General features: G+C 36.9%; 1 protein-coding gene and 1 pseudogene across 1 annotated transcript in view; both read right to left on the minus strand.

Annotated features, from left to right (window-relative positions):
* LOC127979649 (syntaxin-1B) overlaps nt 1–16,653 on the minus strand; it is a 44,107-nt gene extending 27,454 nt beyond the window's left edge. Inside the window, exon 1 of the mRNA XM_052585239.1 lies at nt 16,335–16,653. Coding sequence (XP_052441199.1) covers nt 16,335–16,364 — 30 coding nt within the window. The 5' untranslated portion in view covers nt 16,365–16,653. The remainder of the gene's footprint in view (nt 1–16,334) is intronic.
* A 4,358-nt stretch (nt 16,654–21,011) lies between these two features.
* LOC127978879 (perforin-1-like) lies at nt 21,012–22,295 on the minus strand (annotated as a pseudogene).
* Nucleotides 22,296–23,292: the final 997 nt, after the last annotated feature.

Raw genomic sequence — 23,292 nt, forward strand, 5'->3', positions numbered from 1 at the left:
TGGAAATATTTCGAATAAAAAGGAAAAAGGAAAACATAAACCTCTATCAGTTATACAGTGCTGCCCCCCATGTGCCCCCTCAAAAATCATGGGTGCATGACGCCCCTGAAGCCTTTTACCAGTGTAGTTAGTGTGTGGGTGATGGAGGATTCTGCAAATGTTGGTACCTTTTTTTTTTTTTTGGAAGACGTATTTTACAAAGCTGGAGAGCACAGGTCTGGGGGAAGAGTTTGGAGACAATAAATCTCCTACGATGTTAGACAAGGTTCACAGTGGGACAGCAATAAACTATTCATATCTGCTTTCATCTCTTTTGCTGTTGAGTGACAAGAAAGGATTCTCTGCTCGAACAAGGGGAGACATTTTAGAGAATTGTTTTTGAGATCTATTTGGTGCTTCCTTAAAATCTGTCAGCCTGGAAATGACTACAACAGAATGGAGATTTATATCGGCTTTTAATTAAGTAGCTTAGGATTCATTTGCTATGAAGATTATGGGTGCCATTATTAGTCATCGAACAACTGACTACTTAGTTTTTTTTTTTTCGATTTTATATATAACACACACACATGCACATGATGGGCTTACATGTTTTACGTGGACTCTCCATAGGCTCGATAGACTCTCCATATATATATATATTGGGAGTGTCAGTTTAACTTGATGAATTGGTTCTGAAAAAATCAAGCGATTAAAATATTTTAATGCAGTTAAAGCACTAGTCCCACCCCCAAACCTGTACATCATCTTACATTTCATACAGTTGACTGTTGCCAAATATGATGCAGTGCAAAAACTGCATAAAAATTCAAGATATTGGGGAAAAAAATGCTCCTGTATTAGCAGGGAGAGTTGTATCACACGAGTGCTGTTTTTATCCCAAATAAACAGAGTGCAAATATGACTTATGGCAACAGTAAAGTAAATAAGAAGTTGATATTGTTATATTTAAACACAATATTATGTGTTTTTGCTCTTTTTTTCAGGGAATATATTACCTTTTAAAGCCATAGGAGAATTGTTGTGTGTCTCCAAACAACAAAGCGGTGTTTAGTTTCTGAATGAATCCGCGTTTTGATTAATCGTGTGAACCAATGGTTCAAAACCCATTCATATATGGCACTCTTCCACTGTGTGGTACGACTCTGCGCGGCTCAGTTTGCGTTTCCACTGCAGTTTAGTACCGCTTTAAGTGGGCGGGATTATAAAACCTTTTCATTCTGCATCACTCCGTCAAGGTCTCGCTATATCCGCGCCTCGGGCATCAACGAAGTTGCGCTCATTCAGGACAGTTGCGTTCGATCCTTCACTTGCTGTGCTGATTTAAATCTAGCGGGTCTGTTGTGTCTCGTGCAGCAAGTAAAATTTTTATTATGTCTTCATCTACTCAAACCTCAATGACATACTTTCTTTTGTGGAATATAAAAAAAGGTATTTTGAAGACTGTTGGTAACAAAGCTGTTTTGGTTACCAATGACTTCCATTGCATGAACGGAGATGTCTCAAATGATCTTCTTTTCCATAGTTTATATTGGGCTGTTGTATCCTAAGCTATTAGACCCTATATGTAATCAATTTTATGTTGAATCAAATTAAATATTCATTTCTAAAGCTACTTTTTGTAATGTCTACTTAATTCATTCTCATTTAAGACAAAAGTACATGCAAATGCCATTTGCGATTTAATTATATCAATTATTAATCAACACATTGTCACATTAATTAGATTTAACATGATCTATTGACAGCCCTAATATATATCTGTAAGATTTTTACCCAAAAAAATTAAAAAGAAATCTCAGTAAGACTAATCTCACTATGCTCACTAAGGCTGAATTTATTAAAAATATACAAATAAAAAATGCATTCCTAAAAAAATACACTAAAACAATAAAAATAGGAAATACTGTTACAATTTAAAATACTCTTTTCCTATTTTAATGTATTTTAATTTATTTTAATTGCTGCTTAATATTTTGTGGAAACTGTGATGCATTTTTCAGGATTATTTTTTTAACATAAAGTAAAAAAAAGAATTTAAATTCAAGCATTTACTTGAAACCTTTTGTAACATTATAAATATTTTAACTGTCACTTTGGTTCAATTTAATGCCTTGTTGAATGCAATTTCTCAAAAAAATAAAAATAAACCTTACTAATCCCAAACTTTTGAATGAATGTAAGTTTATATTCTGATATGTTCAGCAGTACTGCTATAGTTAGCGTGCTGACAGCATGCTGTTGCATTTGGCCATTGTGTGGCATCTCATGCTGTTTTTTGGGCGTTTCACAAGCTGGTGTGTCACCTTAAAATAGTTCCATTTTTAAAAACACATCTTTCTATGAAATGCATTCTGCAAGCTATTTTTGCACACGAGGAAGATATTCATATCAAGGACATGGGAACCCATTACCAGTCTTTCATGGCTGATTATTGCGACATTTGTCCATTTTATCCAAAGCAACCTAAACAACATTCAAAGTATTCACTTTATCAGTTCTTTTATTCATGCTTTGCAGGAATGCTAGATGAGAACCGTGAGAATGAAGGGCAGAAAAGACACTTTCCTCAAAATCCACAAAACAAATGTCCTTTATGGTTCAAGTCAAGGTAGGACGTATTCAATTCAATCCAAATATAGAAATACACTATTAAGAACCTTGAGAGTCATCTTTTCCACATGATACATTGGCTTCTTGTCTTTTTAAAAAAGAGCACCACTGAATGCTTGGGGATATGTCACATCTACTCACTGCCAGCCTTATGACAGATTCTCTGCAAAACTACAGCATAAGCAACCCAAGGTCATTAAAGTCTATCTGGGACCACAGCAAACATCTGAGATTGATTTTAAGTAAGGGATATTATACAATCAGAGGGTCATTATCACAAAATAAACCCAGTCGGGGTGATCAGGATCTAGGCTTGTACCACCCTGAGAGGGTTTGTTTAGCGATAATGAGTGACTGAATGTACATTACCCGCTTGTTACACGGCTACTTAACAAAGAATTAAATACATGGACTTTGTAATGTTTATTTGAGGTTAAATTATTTTAATTAATCCTATTCTTGTACAGGCCACAGACAGGTGAGAAAACACAAGCTCCGCTGTGAGGGGAAACTACATACTACATGACTGTTTAATGTGGTTAGTTTCAAAGACCTTGTAACTGTAACAAACACAATAAATCAAGATTGTGAGTGACCTGTAGCACTTATTTATAATGTCTAATATTACTAGTATGTAGATTACCATGAACTGTGTAGGTTCACCAATATGCAAAATTATTTACATAGCAAAGACTGAATCAAAAAGTAGCAAGTCTGTAAATGCATAAACTACAGCAGGGCATATTAAATGTATTTTGGATCCTATTTTATTTTGACCTGTCTAAGTTGACATCTGTCTAGATTCTACCAATTATAAGAGGTAATTATGCTCTAAAAACTATATTTTTGCAATTTCCATAGCCTTTGACATCTACAAGAAACAATGCTGCAAACTTATTCTCCTTTTAAAAGTTTATAAGCCTATTTTTATCCTAACTATGCATAATTATATAGTTTAGCATGTTTTTTCCTCTGCTGTCACCAAACCTGTCAGACAGCCCACCGGTTAAGAGCCTCTTCAATGCAGTATACAAGCTGAATAGGTACAAAATATTGCAGCAAAAGATACTAAGTAACACCCTAACTATAAAGATACACTTTAATATGCATATGTTGAAAACAGGAACCTGCAGTGGTTTGGGATGCAAGCTAAGAATGAGTGCATTGTATGATGATCAGCATGTGCACCAGCCAACATAGAAAAACATGCTACAACATCATCTAGCTAGCATTGCTAATTACAAGCTGATGTTTCAGCATATGAAGAAGTATACAGAGATCTTGCTGAACATGAGTCATTCTGAATAGGACAGCCATGTCTAAAGAAATTGGGCTGATGTTTCGGCCTGTGATTTAAGACTATTTATTACTTTAGAGATGTTTTTTTTTTTTTGATCTAAAGCAAGTCACATTCCAAGCAAGGTACATTTTATCACTTCATGCATTCAGTGGGAACTGAATCCTTGAACTCAGGGCAAATAGATTTTCATTAACTGTGTCTGTGTCTTTTGTAGGGATTTTATTACTATCATTTCTGAATCAGATTGTGAGAAATCCCAGTGGCACACTGTTGCCCTATTTCACCAGGAGGAAGTTAGATCAGGTAATTGACTCACCTACATAAAAAATGTCTGAGATGAACAACTTCCATTTCTGCATTTGGCAGATGCTTTTTTTTTCCAAAGTGACTTACATTACATTCAGGGTTCATTTCTTTCTCGGGAAACAAACCCGTTATGTTAACGTAGCATGGAGGATATGAATCCAGATCCTTCCCTGATATTTACCTTTAAATTATTCAGGGCCTCCCTTTTATGCTGTCAAGATAAAATGAAATTTGTTGACTTTGTTGCCACTGCTGGTTAGCATCTAACTGAGCTGAATCTGCAAGAATGGGTGTATCACATGAGATTAAGTGACCCTGAATTTATATCCCACCTCGTGTACAAATTACCAAAAATGGAATCAATATAGTCAAATATTCTTATATTAGACTTGCTGGTGTTAATGGTATATTTTGCCAGCCAGATGTACCATAACTAGACAGGAAGCCATTTTGCTTTAGCCATTTTATTGGCGGTGTTAAGGACTGGTGGGTGGTGTGCAGCAGAGAGGACATGACATTGTCCCTGCAATAAAACTGTCCTCACAATACACTGCAGGCGTAGTCGTACCCACGCAGTGATTGGAATACAAACACGACTTGGCCATTTAAGCATTTAGCTGTACATGCATGCATTGCTTTAATATGTCACAAAGTTTCTTTCATTTCCTTTACTGCTGATTCTGCTGTTTAATAAATGATAAAAAAGCTTCAACAATGATATGAAACCTTCAAACGCCTAAAAATGCTGTGAGGTTCTTTTTAAATGTGAGGTATCAAACCCTGCTATAGTTAATTGAAAAATATAAATAAATTACTTTTTTTAACTGTGCATGAAATATGCCTCTTTCAATTTTTATTATTATTTGTAATTTATTTTAAGTAATAATAATTAAATACGCAGCATATTAGAATGAAGAAATAAGGCTGAAAATTCAGCTTTGAATCTAGATATGTATATATATATATATATAATTTGTATATAATATATAAATTGCACACATTCATAATCTTCAAGAACTTACTAATTGTTCAAGACAGATATTATAAAGAGATGACAAAATTTAATAAGCACGATTGTTGCTACTGAATCCTGTGCCACGCAACCAATACTTTTTTAGTTTGTTTTATATCTAAGCACATTCAATTTGTAATTGTATTGAATTATATCTTAATATGGCTAAAAATAATTATTGAATTAAATTGTACATCATGTTCTTAAATATTTCTTATCAAATGTAATGCATAAATAAAATAATACTTTTTAAAATGGAATGGAATATGTGTTGTGATTTATTTTTCTTTTATTTCATTTTAAATAATTCTGACATAAATTTCCCACATTCATAAGATTCAAGAACTCACTCAATTGCTCAAGTTGACAGATATTATAAAGAGATTTAATTAGCATGATTGTTTCTATTGAATCATGTGTCCTGCAACCAATAATACTGTTCCTAGCTAAAAGATAATTCTGGCAAAACATGGTTTTATTTAATCACATTAAACTGATCATTTGATTGAATTCTAGATTAAATGTGGCAAAAAAAAAAAAAAAATACTGGATTTAATTGTACATCATGTCATGTTCTTAAATATGTGGTATCAAATGTAAAAAACAAACAAATGCTAATAAAATATAACTTTTTAAAATGTGCATTAAATATTCCTTCCTTTTTTTTTTTATTAAAATTCTAACAGATAAATTTCCCACATTCATACTGAATTGCTCAAGTGCATTATAAAGAGATAAGATTTAATTAGCATAATTGTTGCTATTGAAACATGTGCCATGCAACCCATTATAAGAAATACTTTTTAAAATGTGCTTGAAATATGCATCAGTGTTTTTTATTCTAACAGATACATTTCCCACATTGATAAGTTTCAAGAACGCACTGAATTGCTCAAGTGGTGCTTTCCTTGGAATGAATGTGTGTCAGTTTCAGTTTTTTCATACTTTGATTTATTTACCCACACTGTGATTTGGGGGGGGGGGGGGCCTTGGCAGGGATGGAGCAATAGTGAGTATGTTTATGATGTGAAAGCAAGCATGTATGAATGTGTGGCAGGGAGAATCAAGAGGAATAAGTGTGCAGCTGTAGGGGGAGGGTCAGGAAAGTGCAATCAGAGGGGGATGGGGAGAGAGACAGACCTCCACGGGGAAAGAGGGAGCACTGGGGGAGGGGAGGTTAATAAGTTGTCACCGGAAAAAAGGATGTTTAAAAAACATATCCCCTTCCAAGCAGGTGACCAGGACCTTCGCCAGTAGATATGACACGCTCTCGGAAACGTGCATCCGAATCTATGTCGGGTTTTCTCAGGATAGTGTGGTGTAAAATCAGGTGCGGGGGTAATGCAGAAATGTCAGAATCTTGCTTCCCTGCCGTTGACCCATCTGCGCTGAGGATGGCCACTGGCCACAGGCATCAGAAGTCCTTACAGCATTAGACAGTAACCTCCTTTAGCCTCATGATACTGCATTAGCTTCTGTTGACAAACATGAGGAGAAGTGGTGGAAAATGTGATTATATTTCCAAAGTGGAAGTAAATCGCATTCCCGCTCTAACCCGTGGATTCTTTCGATATACAATGCCACATTCTGGGATAAAAAAAAAAATATGAGGCACTGTGTTCAGTCTTTCATCATGTCTAGCAACACCAAATGATGTGCGATCCATCGTGAAACCGAGAGAGAAAATCCGATGCAGAAAATCCGCAAAAAACAGGAAAGATATTATAAAGAGTTTTGCTTTTGAATCATGTGCCATGCAACCAAAATTATTCCTAGCAAAGTTATAGTTCTTGCAAAACATAGTTTGTTTAATGTATATTTAATCATCCTAAATTTATCATTTTGTTAAATTATGCCTTATGGCTAAAAATAAACATTGCATTATATTTTGCATCATGTCTAGAAACAACAAATGATGTGCATTTCTCCAAAGGCCATTTAATGAAAAAATTGTGGCTGTTAAAACAAAAAAGCAGACAATAACTGTGTGTATAATAGATGAGGAAGATGCATTATAGTGTGTGTGTGTGTGTGTGTGTGTGTGTGTGTTTTGTGTTGTCTTTTAGTGGTGCATGACATTCTCTCCTTTCCACCCAAGGGACGGGGTTATCCCCGGTTCAATTGTGCTATAAACCGAGGCTAATAACAAGAAACTAAATAGACTGATGATGAGTCCTTTGTCAAAGAGCTGAAAGTATATATATATATATATGTTCATTCAAAGGACCTCTATTCCTTACAAATCAGTCGAGGCAGAAGCCAAATAAAAGGCTATAAATCTAAAAATGTATCAAGGGCTATTGATAGTGCCACACAAGTCTTCATTAAAAAAGACAAATAACCTAAAGTGAAAAAATATTTGTAGAGTTTAAATGAAAAAAATATGCTCTAAAGAAAAATCTGGAGCAAAGACGTGACACTAAGATAGAAACTGTAAAAAAAATAAAATAATAAATATAAAGACATTACAAGATTATGATTATAATGATTATACAAGGTAATGATTGTTGCTGTTGATATGTCATTATTTTAGCAAAGTGATGGTTCTTCCAAAAATATGGCTTGTTTTTTGTTAAGTTACTTTATATTGATAGTTTTATCAAATGCCATCCTTAATTATGGCAATGCAATATCCAATACATTTTATATACTCATACATATTTAAATACTTGACTGAAAAATATAAGCTTGCATGCCACAAAAGCTGTGTCCAAGGGCAGTAAAGTCTTACAACATGTCAACTCAATAATTTCCTTGCCCATTTCAATCTTTAAAAAGGAAACAAATCATGAAAAAATATTTATGATATTGAAAAATCAGTAAAATCAGTAAAATCAGTCATGTTAATAAGATCTTGAATTCTGACTGCAGCGGCGAAGAAACTAAGGTACTTCTAAGAAACATACAAAAACACGCCATGTTTGTGGGCCGATTGGGACTGACGCCTCGACCCCTTACTGGCGCTGATAAAACCACTTCCTGCATCCCAATGGAATAGCTACTGTCTTTTCATATTAGCCAATAATGACTAAGGTATGAAAAAAACTATCTGGTTCAAATGACAGCAAGCCACTGGAGAACGAACAAACTTGCTGACTCATTCACAGACCGCAATTTAAAGCATAAATCCACCCTGCAACGTTTACATCATGGCAATTCCTGCCAATCTATTGGAATTACCAATCAGGGTGGTATTTTGTATGCAGGACTGAAAGATATGAAATCAGTGCTGGTTAGAACGGGAAAAGTGTGATTCAGTCTAAATAACATCGAATGCCAACCTGACCTCAGTCTCGCTTGATTTTGATGCCAAAATGATCCTGTTATGTTATGAAATTTCCATTAGGTGGTGTGAATAATGAACCACAGATGGTACATATATTATCATGTATGATGCACAGCAGATGTCCTTGCACATGTATCATGGGGCAATTAGTACTTTAACAACAACTAAGCAAAATCTGAGGGAAAATAGTTCAGCAGAAGGCCATATGAACATAAGTGAACTGCTAGTGAATGAATTTGTGTATGTTAATGATGTTGGAATAAATATTTCAAAAATGCATTTTTACATTTGTGTTGTAGTTCTTTAAAGCCAAAAAAAGTGGAGGAAAATGGATCAATAAATGAATGCATCAATACTATTGATGTTATTGACAGGACCTCCCCCTTTAAATTCTTTAGTGATTACCAAGACTGTTAATGGAGAAGCAACCAAATGCAACAACAAAAAACATCCAATTACTTCAGTGGTCGCCCACCCATATGTTAAGACCGATTAAAGGAACAGTCCATCCAGAAATGAAACGTCAATATCATTTTCTCCCCCTAATGTTGTTTCAATCCTATATGACTGACATTCTTCCACAGAACACAATGTAAATTGTGAACAATGTGTTTGTCTCTCTGAATCCATATAGGAGCTTTGTTTGAGGAACAGAGTGAAAATTAGGTCAAGATTTGGAGTAATGATTTTTATTATACATTTATGATGCTTTTCTGTGCTTTTTAAAAGCATTAGTCCTTTAAAAGCATTAGCAAAGAGTAACCAGCACATCAGTACAAAAATCCAATCAATCAGAGTGATTAGCGCAAAACAAATGATACAGAAACTCATACTGGCTTGTAACGATTAAGGCTGAGTAAATTATGAAAGACCTGATTTTTCATTTTTGGATCAACAGTTTTCTTGAAAATATGTGTCCAACACTTCTTTTGAGAAACTTAAGAGGAGCATACACTCAAAAAAACCATTGCAGGTTTTTTTTTCTTAGGCCAAATGCTGAGTTTAGCCAGTTGGGTCATTTTATTGGGTTGTTTTTAATATTTTACCCAGGTGCTGGGTATTTTTTTCTGTAACTAAATAGCTGGGTTATTTTTTCTACCCAACCGCTGGGTTGAGCCTGCCTCCCATGAAACAACCCAGCTACTGAGTTACAGTCTGATCACAGGCTTTTTGTGTCCGCTACAGGAGAGAGAGCGGTTCTCATCCCCGCCACCGATCAGGTGCACTTCTTCCGCTAAACAATAAAGGTTAGCATACATTTTATTTAATTTATTAAGACTTTACTGTGGTAAATTTTATTATTTTATGCAATGCAACATATTGTGACATTTTTCAGCTATGGATGAAACTTAAGGCCACGGTGTGAAATTTGTAGTTCCCCCCACGAACAGCGGCCCTTTATTCGGCTCTGATTTCGGTGACACACCGGCACACGAATTACCATTATTTTGGCAAAAAGCGATTACAGAGAAAGGTTGAATAAACTTTACTTAAAATGCTACTTTTAAATGTTACATTTTTATTTCTAAAATGCTTGTTAAACAGGTTTACATGTATGTAAATATTATAGACTATGCTGTATTCACCCAAATAAATTAACTTTGACTTGTATTTTGTTCATGAGTTTTCTTGCTTAAATGATATACACAGGCAATTCATTGCCCATTATGAATGAGATTCTGTGTAGCTTTGCAGTGAACTACAGCTCTGTGTAGTAAATGCCAATGAAGTTTATTAACAAAGTACTAATAGAACGGATCATGAAATCATTAAAAAAGTGAACAGTTGCGTTAAACCAGATTCAGAATGGTTCTTACGAATCCCGTCACCAATTGTCAGTGAATGCGGTGGCCTACAGGGGTCGCTATGTAATTCACAAATCCCTTTCTGAGCATGTTTTATGTGTTTTTGAACACAACCGGACATGAAAACTGTAAATGCTTGAATGTTAAAATATCAGTAGTCCATGACAAATGTAAATCTGCTCAAATTAAAATGTTACAACTGTACCATCTCCAGCAATTTTACAGTTATTGTGATGTATCATATTAGTTAGATGTGGCTTATTCAGTAGTACTACATAAAAACATGCTTTAAAACATGCAGATGTCTTCACGTCTAGTGGAAATGTCCAAGACTGGTCTCAGGTCTTTCATGCAGAATTAAAGTGCCATTTAAAACCATGAGGAAGCTGATGCTTCAGGTATTAACAAAAGATCAACAACTATAATTCACTTCAAAGCTCAGCCTGAAGTTTATGGAAGCATATGGGTAGCATTATTCAATTTGGGATGTAATATGCAAAATGACAATGCAATATGTAAAATGGCAATGCATTTCTGTATTTACATTTACATTTTCCAATACATCTGTGCAACGTTTGGTGCAAAATGAAAATGAAAATGAAATTACATAATTTTCATTTGCCATTTCCTACACCAGTTTTAATATGTAAAATGAATATTAATTTTAAAGCTTTATAAGTTGCAAAATTAAAATGAAAATGTATTACAGAAATGATTAGATATGTCTAACAGGTTAAAGCAAAAACTGTGGCAAAATGATCATTTAAATGCTATTTTTCTTAATTGCATTAACACTCACAGTCAAGACACTTACGATTGCATTTTCATTCGGTGTCCTGCAATGAATGTAGCAAAACTCAATGTGCACATTGAAAATGCATTCCGAGCCGATCACGTGTCCCCGCCCTCGCGCCACGTCAATCATTGTGTGAACAAGGCGGGGCTTACAGAAGGTCAGAGACTCAAGTCTCAAGAAGAGGATTCAATCAAGTGAGACAACATGGACAAGACAGTTGGTCCGTGTATGTTTTGATCATTTCGGTTTATGGCTTCAATATTTCATTCGGACTTGTGGGCGGAGCTGAAACGCTGCTTTCATCTGATTGGTCTAATCGGATCGGTTTTCATAAATAATAAATAATAATAAATAATTTATCAAAACTAAATGCACAGACACTATTTCAACTGAACAGAGATGACATCACTGAATTCAATGATGAACTGCCTTTAACTGTCATTTTGCATTATTGACACACTGTTTTCCTGATGAATGTTGTTCAGTTGCTTTGACGCAATGTATTTTGTTTAAAGCACTATATAAATAGAGGGGACTTGACTTGACTTGAAGTTTTCCAGTCCTAAACTATAGTTAGCATGTATAGTCTGCATCCATGGCCACATTTCTGCTGAATCTGGTTGTAGTTTGTGAAGAATCCTCTGACATGAGTCCTTCAACTAGATCTAAACATTTAACCATTCCAGCAGTCACAGTCGCTTTTTGACAGAATCAGTTTCAAATCACTAACAAATTCGGAATCATTTTGCCTTCAGTTTAACCTCTGAAAATACTTACAACACTATCTTCTGCAGAGTTTTGTAAAAGCAAAAAAAGCCAACCAAATCAGTCTAGGCTCCCAACCCAGTGTCGGTGCTCAAAATTCATTTTATACTATTAGGAAGCAGATTTACCCAATTCCTGCACGTCAGCAAATCTACGCAACGTTCGTTTAGTGCAATAACCCCACAACTTATTCTTAAAAACCTTCATTTATCTCCTAAAAAAATGTCTTTATGATGCATTTCATTTATCCTTCATCTGCTACAGTACCTGTGGCCACCCCTGCTTATTCCTTTCTCTACTCTTTATGTCCTCTTCCAATTCCCCCATCAGAGATTTGGGAAATTTCCACTTCCCTCTCTAACCCTACTGCAGTTTCATTGGCCGCCACCGTACCTGCAGTGCTTTATTCTTCCAGCTTGGAAACAGCCCCCGCCTCCCTCCCATCCGTGACCTATCGTGACCTATCTGTTGCATCTGTCGTTGGGCAGCGGCCAACTTCACATACATAGCCGTATATTCCCCTGTCCCTCTCTCTGCCAATTATTATCTACCTGTTCCGGTCCCGTCGGCTGACAAGACACCTACTGAGTTCACTTTCCCCATGAGCTCAGCTCTTGCTGCAAGTCAGCTGTAGCGATGCTCGCTGCTTATCATTCTGATACTTTCTCTGTGTGTCGCGTCGGCTACCGGGGTTCCCTGCTTCTATCCCATCTGTCCAGAGAATTAATCCCACACATGCTCGGGAAAAAAAAAAAAAAAAAAAACTATTCGGAGTATCTAACAGGTTTGCAACTGATCAACTGGAAGAAGTCACAAATCAGCCGTTTTGATTATATTAGGCCGAACTGATCTAGAACATATTTTTGGCAATCAAATCGGTTTCTTATGCACTAATATAGTGCTCAACTTTTAAGTTCATTATGTTACTATTTTTCCTGCAGTCTATGGCTAACCCTGGTAAGTGACATATTCACTTGGCCATTCTAATGAAATCACTAAATAATAATATGCAACCAAACATGCTCTTTTTAATATATTTCTACAGATATGCATTAGTTATTTTTGCTTGGTGATATAAACAAATGCTAACATCAAAAGGAAGTGATTTTTGTGCAGTTTTATTATTATTATTTAGGAGCTAATATATAATGAATTAAAAAATGTGCCATTTAGAGTTCAAAACCTGTCTATGGTCATACTTGCAGCTGAATTATATTCTGTGGGCTCTGTTAGCACTCGTTTAGTTTCAATTAGCACAATGTGTCTGACCTCTCCTTTTCTGGACAAAACTGGGCAAGAGACAGTACGTGATGCCACATAATCTGGCGCTTCTGAGTTAAAGAGGTTGCCAACTTTCCAGTAAGACCACACCTGTTGTTTATTACTATCTCAAATTATTATCTGGACATCATGCCAGATACAAAACATATTCAAATAAACTCATCCTTTATGCCTTCTTCTCTAGAAATACTGTGAAATTCAACACTCGACAACAGTCAGTGGTTCCAAACCATATTAATTGGGGTCCTAATTTATTGGTACTTACTCGTTTGCATACATTTTTCATGTTGTTTTGCTTGCTTGTTCATTTGTTTATTCATTTTGATGCACTTAACATCAAACAAACATGTGTTGGTTTTTTCAACATTTCATGTTTTTTTTCTTCTTCTTCTCAATTGAAATACACAACTCATGTGGAAAACCATGTCCTACATTCAGCTGATTTGAGAAAAGTTCATACTGAGCATGTTCAGTATTTTCAAACATTTCAATATTTCAACATGGAGCTTAAACTAGCATCTTGGCATATCTTGTAATTTTAAGTCTGCGAACATGTCTACATGATGACTTATTCTTAAAAGGGATTGTTCACTTCAAAAATGCAAATTCTGTCATCATTTACTTGTGACTTTTTTCTGTGGTACATTTAAAGAAGATATTGTGAGAAATGTTTCATTCTTTTTTTACAATACGAACTGACCAAACAGTAGTAGGTTTGGAATGAGTAAAAGGTGATCCCTAATTTTGAAGGCACAACAAAAGTTGTTTCACACTTCATAATGCACAGCTCACTGCCTCATATCATTTACATTAGAAGTGTTAAATATGACTTTCCCACTGAAGCCGGTTAGCTGAGAGGCAGAGAAAGAAAGAGAGAGAGACGAAGAGACACAGACATTCAACCTTGCCTCTCTCAAGGACATCACAGGGCACAGTGAAGCACAGCAATACATTGTGCATCTTTAGTATCAGGATTTGGAATCATTTTGTTACACTATACACTATAATAATAATAATATATATTGCATGCATGCTTGCTCTGTCACTAATGCTGACATGAACCATATCACAGACATCACATCACTACTTTGTTGTAGACCATAAGATATATTATCTCAGATATATATTAGGTGAGACCTCTGGTGAATATTTTACTTTCTCAAGTCAATTTCAGTATAGGCTGCTGATGCTTTTAAAGTCTTGGCTTCCAAGATTTGATCAAACATGGACTCAAAACTTTATAAGTATTGAGATAAAGCTTTTCTCCCGTGTGACAACCAGCCCGGTCTCCACAGGCCTATTATCTGAATGATCTGCCATTGATATTCTGGTCCATTTTCTGTAGGACCCTTCTTGCAGTTGCCATTGCATTCGTAAGAAATTAAGTGTGCTAATTATCAGAACGAGTCTGCTATGTGGACTTCTTCATCGGAGTCATTAATCTAGTCTTTATAATGTGAAATGTTGCCACTGTTGCAGCATAATGCATCCCCACCCGTTATCACGAGAAATACTTCAGGCTGCAAGCATCCCATTCAATCACACTCATTCATTTAATGTCAGATCTCTCCCCTATACAACTGAAACCTAATACTGAAAGGGGCAAGGTCAATGAATTCCGTCTGATTTATCCTTGCTCGTCCCTGCTCTGCACGGACACGCTCGCCCTGCGCACGCCCACAGTCCAAGTAACCCGTGCACTTCCCTCACCGCGCGACCAATACGTCACAGTGATGTTGATGATTACGTAAAATGTGATTATTGCCCAATCATGTCGCATCAGATTCGCGTTGAGCCATTAACACCTTTAGAAGCAAGACTAATGATACATATATGTTTAAAAGCACTGTGGCAGCAGCGTACAGTGAATGCGCGCATCACGTATAATTGCAAATTCTCCAAATCCAATTATCTGTAGATTACATTTCTACGCTGCGTCTGATAAGCAAAGGCTGGTATCAGATGCTCCGGGTCTCCGGGGGAGTAAGGGAAGTCTCGGGCTGATTCCGGACTTTTGGGAAGACGCGCGTTTTTGGGTTGGATTGTGAAGTTGCTATATATATATATATATATATATATATATATATATATATATATATATATATATATATATATATATATATATATATATATAATTTTTTTTTTTTTTTTTTTTTTTACATTATAATGTACATATCTCTCTTACACTCAACCCCCCCCCCCCTCCTCTCCCTTTTCGCTCCTTAGCAAGCGCACCACACGCGCATTCACTGATGAGTGCGGTGCACTGGGTTCAGGCGTTTCCTTTACGATATTTCATTGATCTCCGGCGACGGAAAATTCGTGGAGGCTGGGCGACGCATTAAAGCCTCAAGGCCCACCTTCGATATTACTGAAATAGAAATCACTAAATAAGCAATTAAGTCGCTATACCATCGCGACTACAAATGGGAATCTTTTGGCAGCCATGTTGCATTTGTTAAGCTCACTTGGGCGATGCATGCAACAATATTACATCCTTTCAAATTTAACATCATGGCTAAGAACGGAACAAAGCGTGCTGCAATAATTGCACATCCCACCCAAGGATCCAAACGCGTCCGATGAAGATGTACACATGCATCAAGAATGGAGCTTTAGTGGAGATGCTCAAAATTCCCCGGTGCAAAATCTAAAAGAGTTATTATGGTACGGAACAAGTCAGTGGTGTATGTTATTTTCGTTTGACAAAAATCGGTGTCAATAATTAATGATGCGGTGATCACAGAATTAGATATTGGGATGGTGCGTATCCGAGGAGGATGCTGGCTAACTATCCGCAGCCGATCACGCTCCTGGGCGACATGTATCAAAGGTAGTCTGTTTGCATGCATGCTAATGTAGGGGGCTCATTTCGCGAATTACGCCATATAACCCGATTTGATGAATAAATCGATCAATCGCACATGGAACAGAGCGCGCGTGTGAGCCGCTATTAAAAACGGTAATATACGCGCGATGTGGCAGACGGTTACATATGTGATTGTGTGAAGAAAAAACGTCGGAAAATGTATGAAACCCCTGCTTATGCCCATAAATGCTCAGCCGTGAGCGAGCAGCAGTGAGATGTCAGCTGCTGACGCCCGGTTGCGGTGAGGAGACGGAGGAAATGGGAGGAGATGAAGGATAAAGCATCAGGAATCCAGACTTACACTTCGTAGTTCCTGCGTGCGATCCTTCATTTTTCCCCGCCGTGCTGGCCAAAAATATCGCTTGAGATGTCCGCTGCGTTCGTGGATCTATTATAGGCGAATGTCTGGGTCCTGTTTAATTTCCCACAGATTTAGATGATTTCAGGGGAAAAAGGGCGCGCTGTTCTTCCCCCTCTGCACTATTTCACGCCTTTTTGCCTTTTCCCTGTTCCTGCTTCTGTGATGGTGTGTCCTCCGTGGCGGTGCAGTGATGCCCCGCAGCGCGCTCTGACTCCAGCACACGAATGCTATTCCGAACGCGGTACTGATGCTGCAAAAAAAAAAAAAAAGAGAGAGAGAGAGAGAGAGAGAGAGAGAGAGAGGTGGGGGGAGGGGAGCGATGCAGAGGGCTGGAGCGCTTCTGCGCATGCGCCGCCGTCTCGCTTTACCTGCCGCCCCTCCCCCAGTCCGCTCGCTCGCTGTACAGCGCGTCTCCGCAGCGCTCCCAGTGATAACTAGGGAACTGTAGTTTGTTTAAGAGCAGGAGCCTCTTTTAGGCCCCACGAAATGATCGTTGCGGATTTATTTAATTCTAAATGAATTACGGGATAAGTCGCAACAAACGATCTAATGCCATTAAGAACTTTTACGATCTTTTATTTTTATTATTATTATTTTTTTACTTATTAGTCATTAGAGGTGTGAGGTACCCTAAGGGAATTGTCCTCAGATCCCAAATGTCACAGTTATGATATATATGATACATATACACTAACACTGTCGTTACAGCAATCTACAGTGTAAATATTGCATATAAACTGAGTGTCCAGGTGTTTAAAGGCAACATGAATTGCAACCAGTTTACTATAATTAAGTATTTTCAAAAGAAACTTAAAGGTGCATTAAGTGATTTTTGTTGAAAGATGCTTATATTTGAAAGCACCAAAACAGACAAAATGCTGCATGTTTCTTTGTGAAATTGAAATATAACTCTTTAATAGAGCATTATGTTAGCATCGCAAAAGGTTGTTGGTTCAATTCCCAGGAAACACACATACCAGTAAAAAAAAAATAATAACCTGTAAATTGCTTTGGAGAAGCGTATGCTAAATGCAATATTCTAATAGCACTTGCATATTATTGCCCTTTTTTGGTTCTGATTGCTTCTATTTTCCTGCTTTGGATAGAAGCATCTGCTAAATAACAACATTTAGAGAGGCAATCACTGCATTTTAATCATGATTCAAACCAAGATGCTGCATGGATGCAACATGAGCAGTTTTTAATCTAAATTATATTGTATAATTTTGAAATATAAAGCAAAGACAATAATTTTGACACAAAATTTGACTTCAGTTTTATGAAACTATACATGAAAAATATCTGCATGAAACAGAAACAGCAGATGATCTGAACAAAACGCAGATTCACTCTAGGCCAGCAGGTGGCGATTAATGCATTTCCATGGTTTCTGCTGTAAACAAAGCAGCGCTGCACTTATGAACTTTAATATGCATTAAACTGAGGCAAGATGAAAACAAATACCATCTAAACTTTTATAAAAGACAGTAAGTTCCCCTCAGACATACATTTATTTAACCTACCCCTAATTAAATCGCGATTCCTGGTTGAGCTGGTTATCTGGTGGTCTTGGTTTGAACTACTTGAAATGGGTTGGAAACTACTTGGTTTGAACTACTTCTCCCAAAGGGAAGATTCTAGAGCAAATTATCTGTGGGAGGGATCTTCAATGCATCTTTGTGCCCCAGTTCCTTGTCTTGACTGCACAGAGCTCACAATTGTTAACTGGTTTAAAGAATATATGGTCAAGAATAAAAGTAATACCATTATCAAATCGCTTCAAATTAGACAAAGACATCCCACTCTAAGATAAAGATATACTGTACACATAACATTTTTGTCCATGTGCAATTAAATAAATTTTACATGTTCAAACGTTACGTGCTAACATGGATGCATATGAAGCTGCCGGGTTTGCTTAAGGGAATAGTTTTTTTTTAAGAAGCTTCCCAATGGAAACCTCGACAAGACTCGCACTGACGGACCGCAACCGCATGAACGCTGGAATCCGTTAACATCGGTACGTAAAAAAAATATGAAACGCATACGCACTGTAGACGGAGTATTTGTGAAACAGGCGTAGGGTTGTTTGCACCTTGTGCAATGTGGAATTAGTTTACAGCTTTCTCAAGCAGTTTGTGATGCATTTTAGAAACAGGAGATGAGCCCCTGGTCTAATGCACCACCTAGCTTGAGAAACCCATTCTAAAAGACTTACTATTAGTCATTGTTTCATTTGGGTAGCACACATATTCTGAATGCCTTTGGCAGAATTCAAATGAGCCATTTTAATCTAGATTAATCTAGATTAATTCCAAGATTACAGTGAGATTAATCTAGATTAAAAAAAAAATATGCCCACCACTAATATATATATATATATATATATATATATATATATATATATATATATATATTAGGCAAATATTTCTGTAAAAGAAGAATCACGCAACATGCATAAAATGATGTTAAATGCCATTGCATAGTGACGGTTTGATTTGGCTTTAAATATGTTCTTCAGTCATCCATGCTCAGTCAGTTGGTGGTTCAATAATAGCACATTATTGACCACAAGGCTTTTAATGTATAAATCTCACTAACAGCACAAACACACAAACCAGCTTTTGGGAGGTTTGGGCCTAAACAATGCTTTAAGTCGCCCAAAAGTGTTGCCGGTACTCTATTATAGCCAAAAAAATTGCCATTTTTTTTTATGATTCCCCTCATACCCTGAGGTAACAACAACTATATTGAAGGGCTTTTATATACAGCAAGTCAACAGGCAACCTTAATAATAAATCCTTTTATTAGTTTGTGGATTTGCTTGAGCTAGAAAGAACTACTGAACATAAATAAAATGTGCAAAAGGATTTTGAAAAAATACCCTTAGAAAGAGCTACTGCATTACTGCATTCAAACTTCCAAACTTATTCAAATGATTCGCGAACCAGCTCCGAACTCCCGAACTGACTCAAATGAATCACGCTCCGAACTCCCGAACTGATTCAAATAATTTGCGATCCCCAAACTGACTCCAATGATTCGCGAACCCGCTACGAACTCCCGAACTGACTCAAATGATTCGCGTACCTGCTACGAACTCCCGAACTGATTCAAATGATTTGCGTTCCCCAAACTGAATCAAATGATTCGCGAATCCGCTTTGAACTCCCGAACTGACTCAAATGATTCGCGATCCCCAAACTGACCCAAATGATTCGCAAACCCGCTTTGAGCTCCTGAACTGACTCAAATGATTCGCGAACCCGCTTTGAACTCCCGAACTGACTCAAATGATTCGCAAACCCGCTACGAACTCCCGAACTGATTCAAATGATTCGTGAACCCTATACAAACTCTCAAATTGATTCAAATGATCCGCGAAGCCGCTCCGAACTCCCGAATTGATTCAAATGATTTGATTCGCGAATCTGCTCCCAACTCCCGAACTGACTCAAATGATTCGCGAACCCGCTCCGAACTCCCAAACTGACTCAAATGATTCGTGAACCCGCTACAAACTCCCGAACTGACTCAAATGATTCGCGAACCCGCTCCGATTTCTCGAACTGATTCAAATGATCCGCGAAGCTGCTTCGAACTCCCGAACTGGTTCAAATGAATCACGCTCCATACTCCGAGCTAGGAAGAATTAGGAAAGTATGCATTGTGAAGGGTGCTCTGAAGGCAAATGATTTAAACCTCTCTTAAAACAGATGTCCAAATGAACATACCGGTATGCTAAAAGCACGTTCTGGGCACACAGAGAGGTGGTGGTACGCTCAAGAGCTATATTTGGAAGTGGCGGTAGTGAGTACCCGTGCGTACCAGCCCACTTAAAGCACTGGGCCTAAATTATTGAACACAGCAGAAGGCCTTCAGGAGATACTGAATGTGTAAATCATGTGCTGTTCTACAGAGGGCACTGTTTGGCTCAGAAAACCTGCAATTACATTTTTGGCCTGCCAGAAATATTTATCTATTTAATCTTTATCAAATCTATATCAAAGTATGTCAGTCTTTGTAATGCATTTAATCTGAAGAATTGCTACATTTATTTTACTTACACTTAACAACCAGATGACAGGTAACACTTTCTACAGCATTCCTTGAAAGTGATTCATTTTAATTAAAACCATCAATGAATGAACATATGTAATATAATCAAATGTGTTTTTCATTTCCTCAGAACCAGTTTTATAATTTCCCTACTATTTTTCTAACATTAGTTTAATTGTTATTATTGCTCACAAATCTAAGACCTCACTTCATTGAGTGAACAAAAACAGCCATCAACCTAAAGTCTGACTGAAGTGAGCGGTAGACAATAGATTAGAAAATTTTATTGCATCTGAAAGCTTTTTTTTTCAGAATTTGTATAGATTTGAAATAAAAAAAACAAATGAAGAATACTTTTTGAATACAGATAAAATTCTATGTATTAAACATTTTTAGGTGTTTATTGAAATTAGTTTTGTACATTTGTCTAGAAGTTAATGATATTTGATTTATAGTAACTGTTTTCAATGTGTATCTTCGCAAAAAATTTCAAATACCTTCTATTAGAAGGCCCTTTATCAGTATTTTACATTATCTTTACATTCTGCAGTTGTATTATTAGAGAAATGGGACATTTCTTCCAAAATCCTTCAATTTTTTAAATGAAAAGGGCTATTCTCCAAAGGGCTGGTAATATTTTAGAGCACCGTCACCACCCGGTGCAGGAGCATATTTCTCACAGACAGACCCTGTAAGACTTGGGCCACATGTTGCAGTATATGAGATTAATTTAAACGACGACTGTACATTTGTTCCTTCGTGTGGGACAAGAGAACCCTTTCCTAATAGATCATCATCATACTGGTTCTCGCGGTCCCACACCTCAAATCGCAAGTGCCTGTAAGACAAGCATGATGTGAAGTACAAACAACAGATATCTGTAGTATTTCAAGTTCAACAAAGACAGAAACCAGAAACGAAGGTTTCGCGTACATAACCACTTACGTTCTTTGATCCAGATCCACAGTTTGAAAATACAGGGGTCTCATACGCTTTGTTTCCTCAGAACACTTTCAAATTACCATAGGTTTTAGTGAAATAGTCTCCCTATAATCCCTTAGTGCTCAACACGGTTATGATCAACATGGCTACTCCTGGCTTATTTGGGCAGCAGTTGCTATCAACACTTTGATGACCGTTGCATTTGCTTGCACAGTTATTGGCACGATGGGCCACTTTGCAGCAGGAGGAGCAAGCAGTAGGTTGCTGTAGGCCGCTTGAAGACTGGCTCGTCTAGCTGGGTTGATTTTCACCACCATATGCAATGAGCTCAAGGCGTAGGAAACCACTCCAGGAATTTTCTTCAGTGACTTGAGCCACACGTCATAACCACTAATGTTGCTTGGAGTGAAGAGGATGTCTTGCTGCTCACCGTTGTCGCGCAGTATTTCAGTGACTCGGTTGGAGAAGGCACTGCTGAAGCTGTTGCCCCTCTCCAGTTGATTTGTTTTGCTTTTGCAGTAGCTTGCCTAGCCACTGACCTCCACACCCTTGATGAAGACAGACGCCTCCGTCGATAGGCAGTTGCTCACATTCATGTATCGACAGACCCTTCATGGAAACCTGGCAGGTCTTCATAGTGGTGGTTGTACATACGTGGCCACCCAGGTCAACTCTCTACAAGAAGTGTGTCCCGTAGATCAAGATGAAATGGTTGTACGCACTTTTTGACTGGCTGTCATATTTAGCAGGAAGTGAAGTGATGGATTTCAAAAGTTCTTTGGTCACTGGAGGTTCAGCCTGAAGACGAAATCTGTGAAAGAAAGACTTTATTGGGTTTTCATGCTTCAATGTCAGTCCAAACCCCAGACTAATGTGAACCTGGGATATCTGGTAACTCATTTCACCTTGTTCAGTATGGATGCCTGCTTCTGCCACAGGATAAAAAAAAAAAAGGTAATTGTGACTTTATAGAGATTTATAGTCAGATTAGATGGCATACTGCTTTTTTGGCAGAAAAAACTAGTCTGTGAGGAATAGATTTACAGTTTTTACAGTGGTACACACTGTATAAAGCTCTATACTCTCAGAAAAAAAGGTACAAAAGCATTTTTAAAGATATGGAACATTCTGGTACCTACAGTGAAAACATTAAAGGTACAAAAGTACACAAAAGTGCAGCTTGAGCGTGCGATCATATCATTTTTATTGTTGTTTCAAATAGTTCTTTCCCACATGTTGTTAAACAACAGTACAATCCATTACACACTGTACTTCAATCACAGCCTTGTTTTCATTTCTGACAAAAATTAAATATGGTGTAAATATAGATCTTGAAATATGCAGCTTTATCTCTAATAATTGTGAAATAAGATCTCATAATTGTGATTTCATATATCTAACAATTGAAATTTTTTAAGTAGCTAAGTTTTTAAATTCCACAGTGCACATTTTTAAACCCTTTGCAAATATATTGATTTGTATATTAATGAGGTCAATAAATCTGATGAAATACTGCGTTGCGTGTTCATCACTCCATTTTAAACTGTAGTTGCTAAATGTTGAACAATTTTCTGCCAGTGTTGAAACAAAACATCACACATTAATGTCATAAGTATCGTGCTCATGAAAATGACCAATCATCGAGTTTCACATTAGCACTTTAAAAGTGTGTTTTTAATTAAATCCCAGTTTAATTATAAGACTCATAAATAAGCAAAAACTACAAGTACAATGTCTTTGCATTATATGTGACCCTGGAACACAAAACCAGTCTTAAGTGGCTGGGGTAGCAATAGCCAAAAAAAAAAAAAAAAAAAAAAAAAACATTGTATGTCAAAATTAAAGATTTTTCTTTTATGCCAAAAATCATTGGGATATTAAGTAAGATCATGTTCCA

This window comes from Carassius gibelio, chromosome B19, assembly GCF_023724105.1.
Source record: "Carassius gibelio isolate Cgi1373 ecotype wild population from Czech Republic chromosome B19, carGib1.2-hapl.c, whole genome shotgun sequence".
Taxonomy (NCBI): Eukaryota; Metazoa; Chordata; class Actinopteri; order Cypriniformes; family Cyprinidae; genus Carassius; species Carassius gibelio.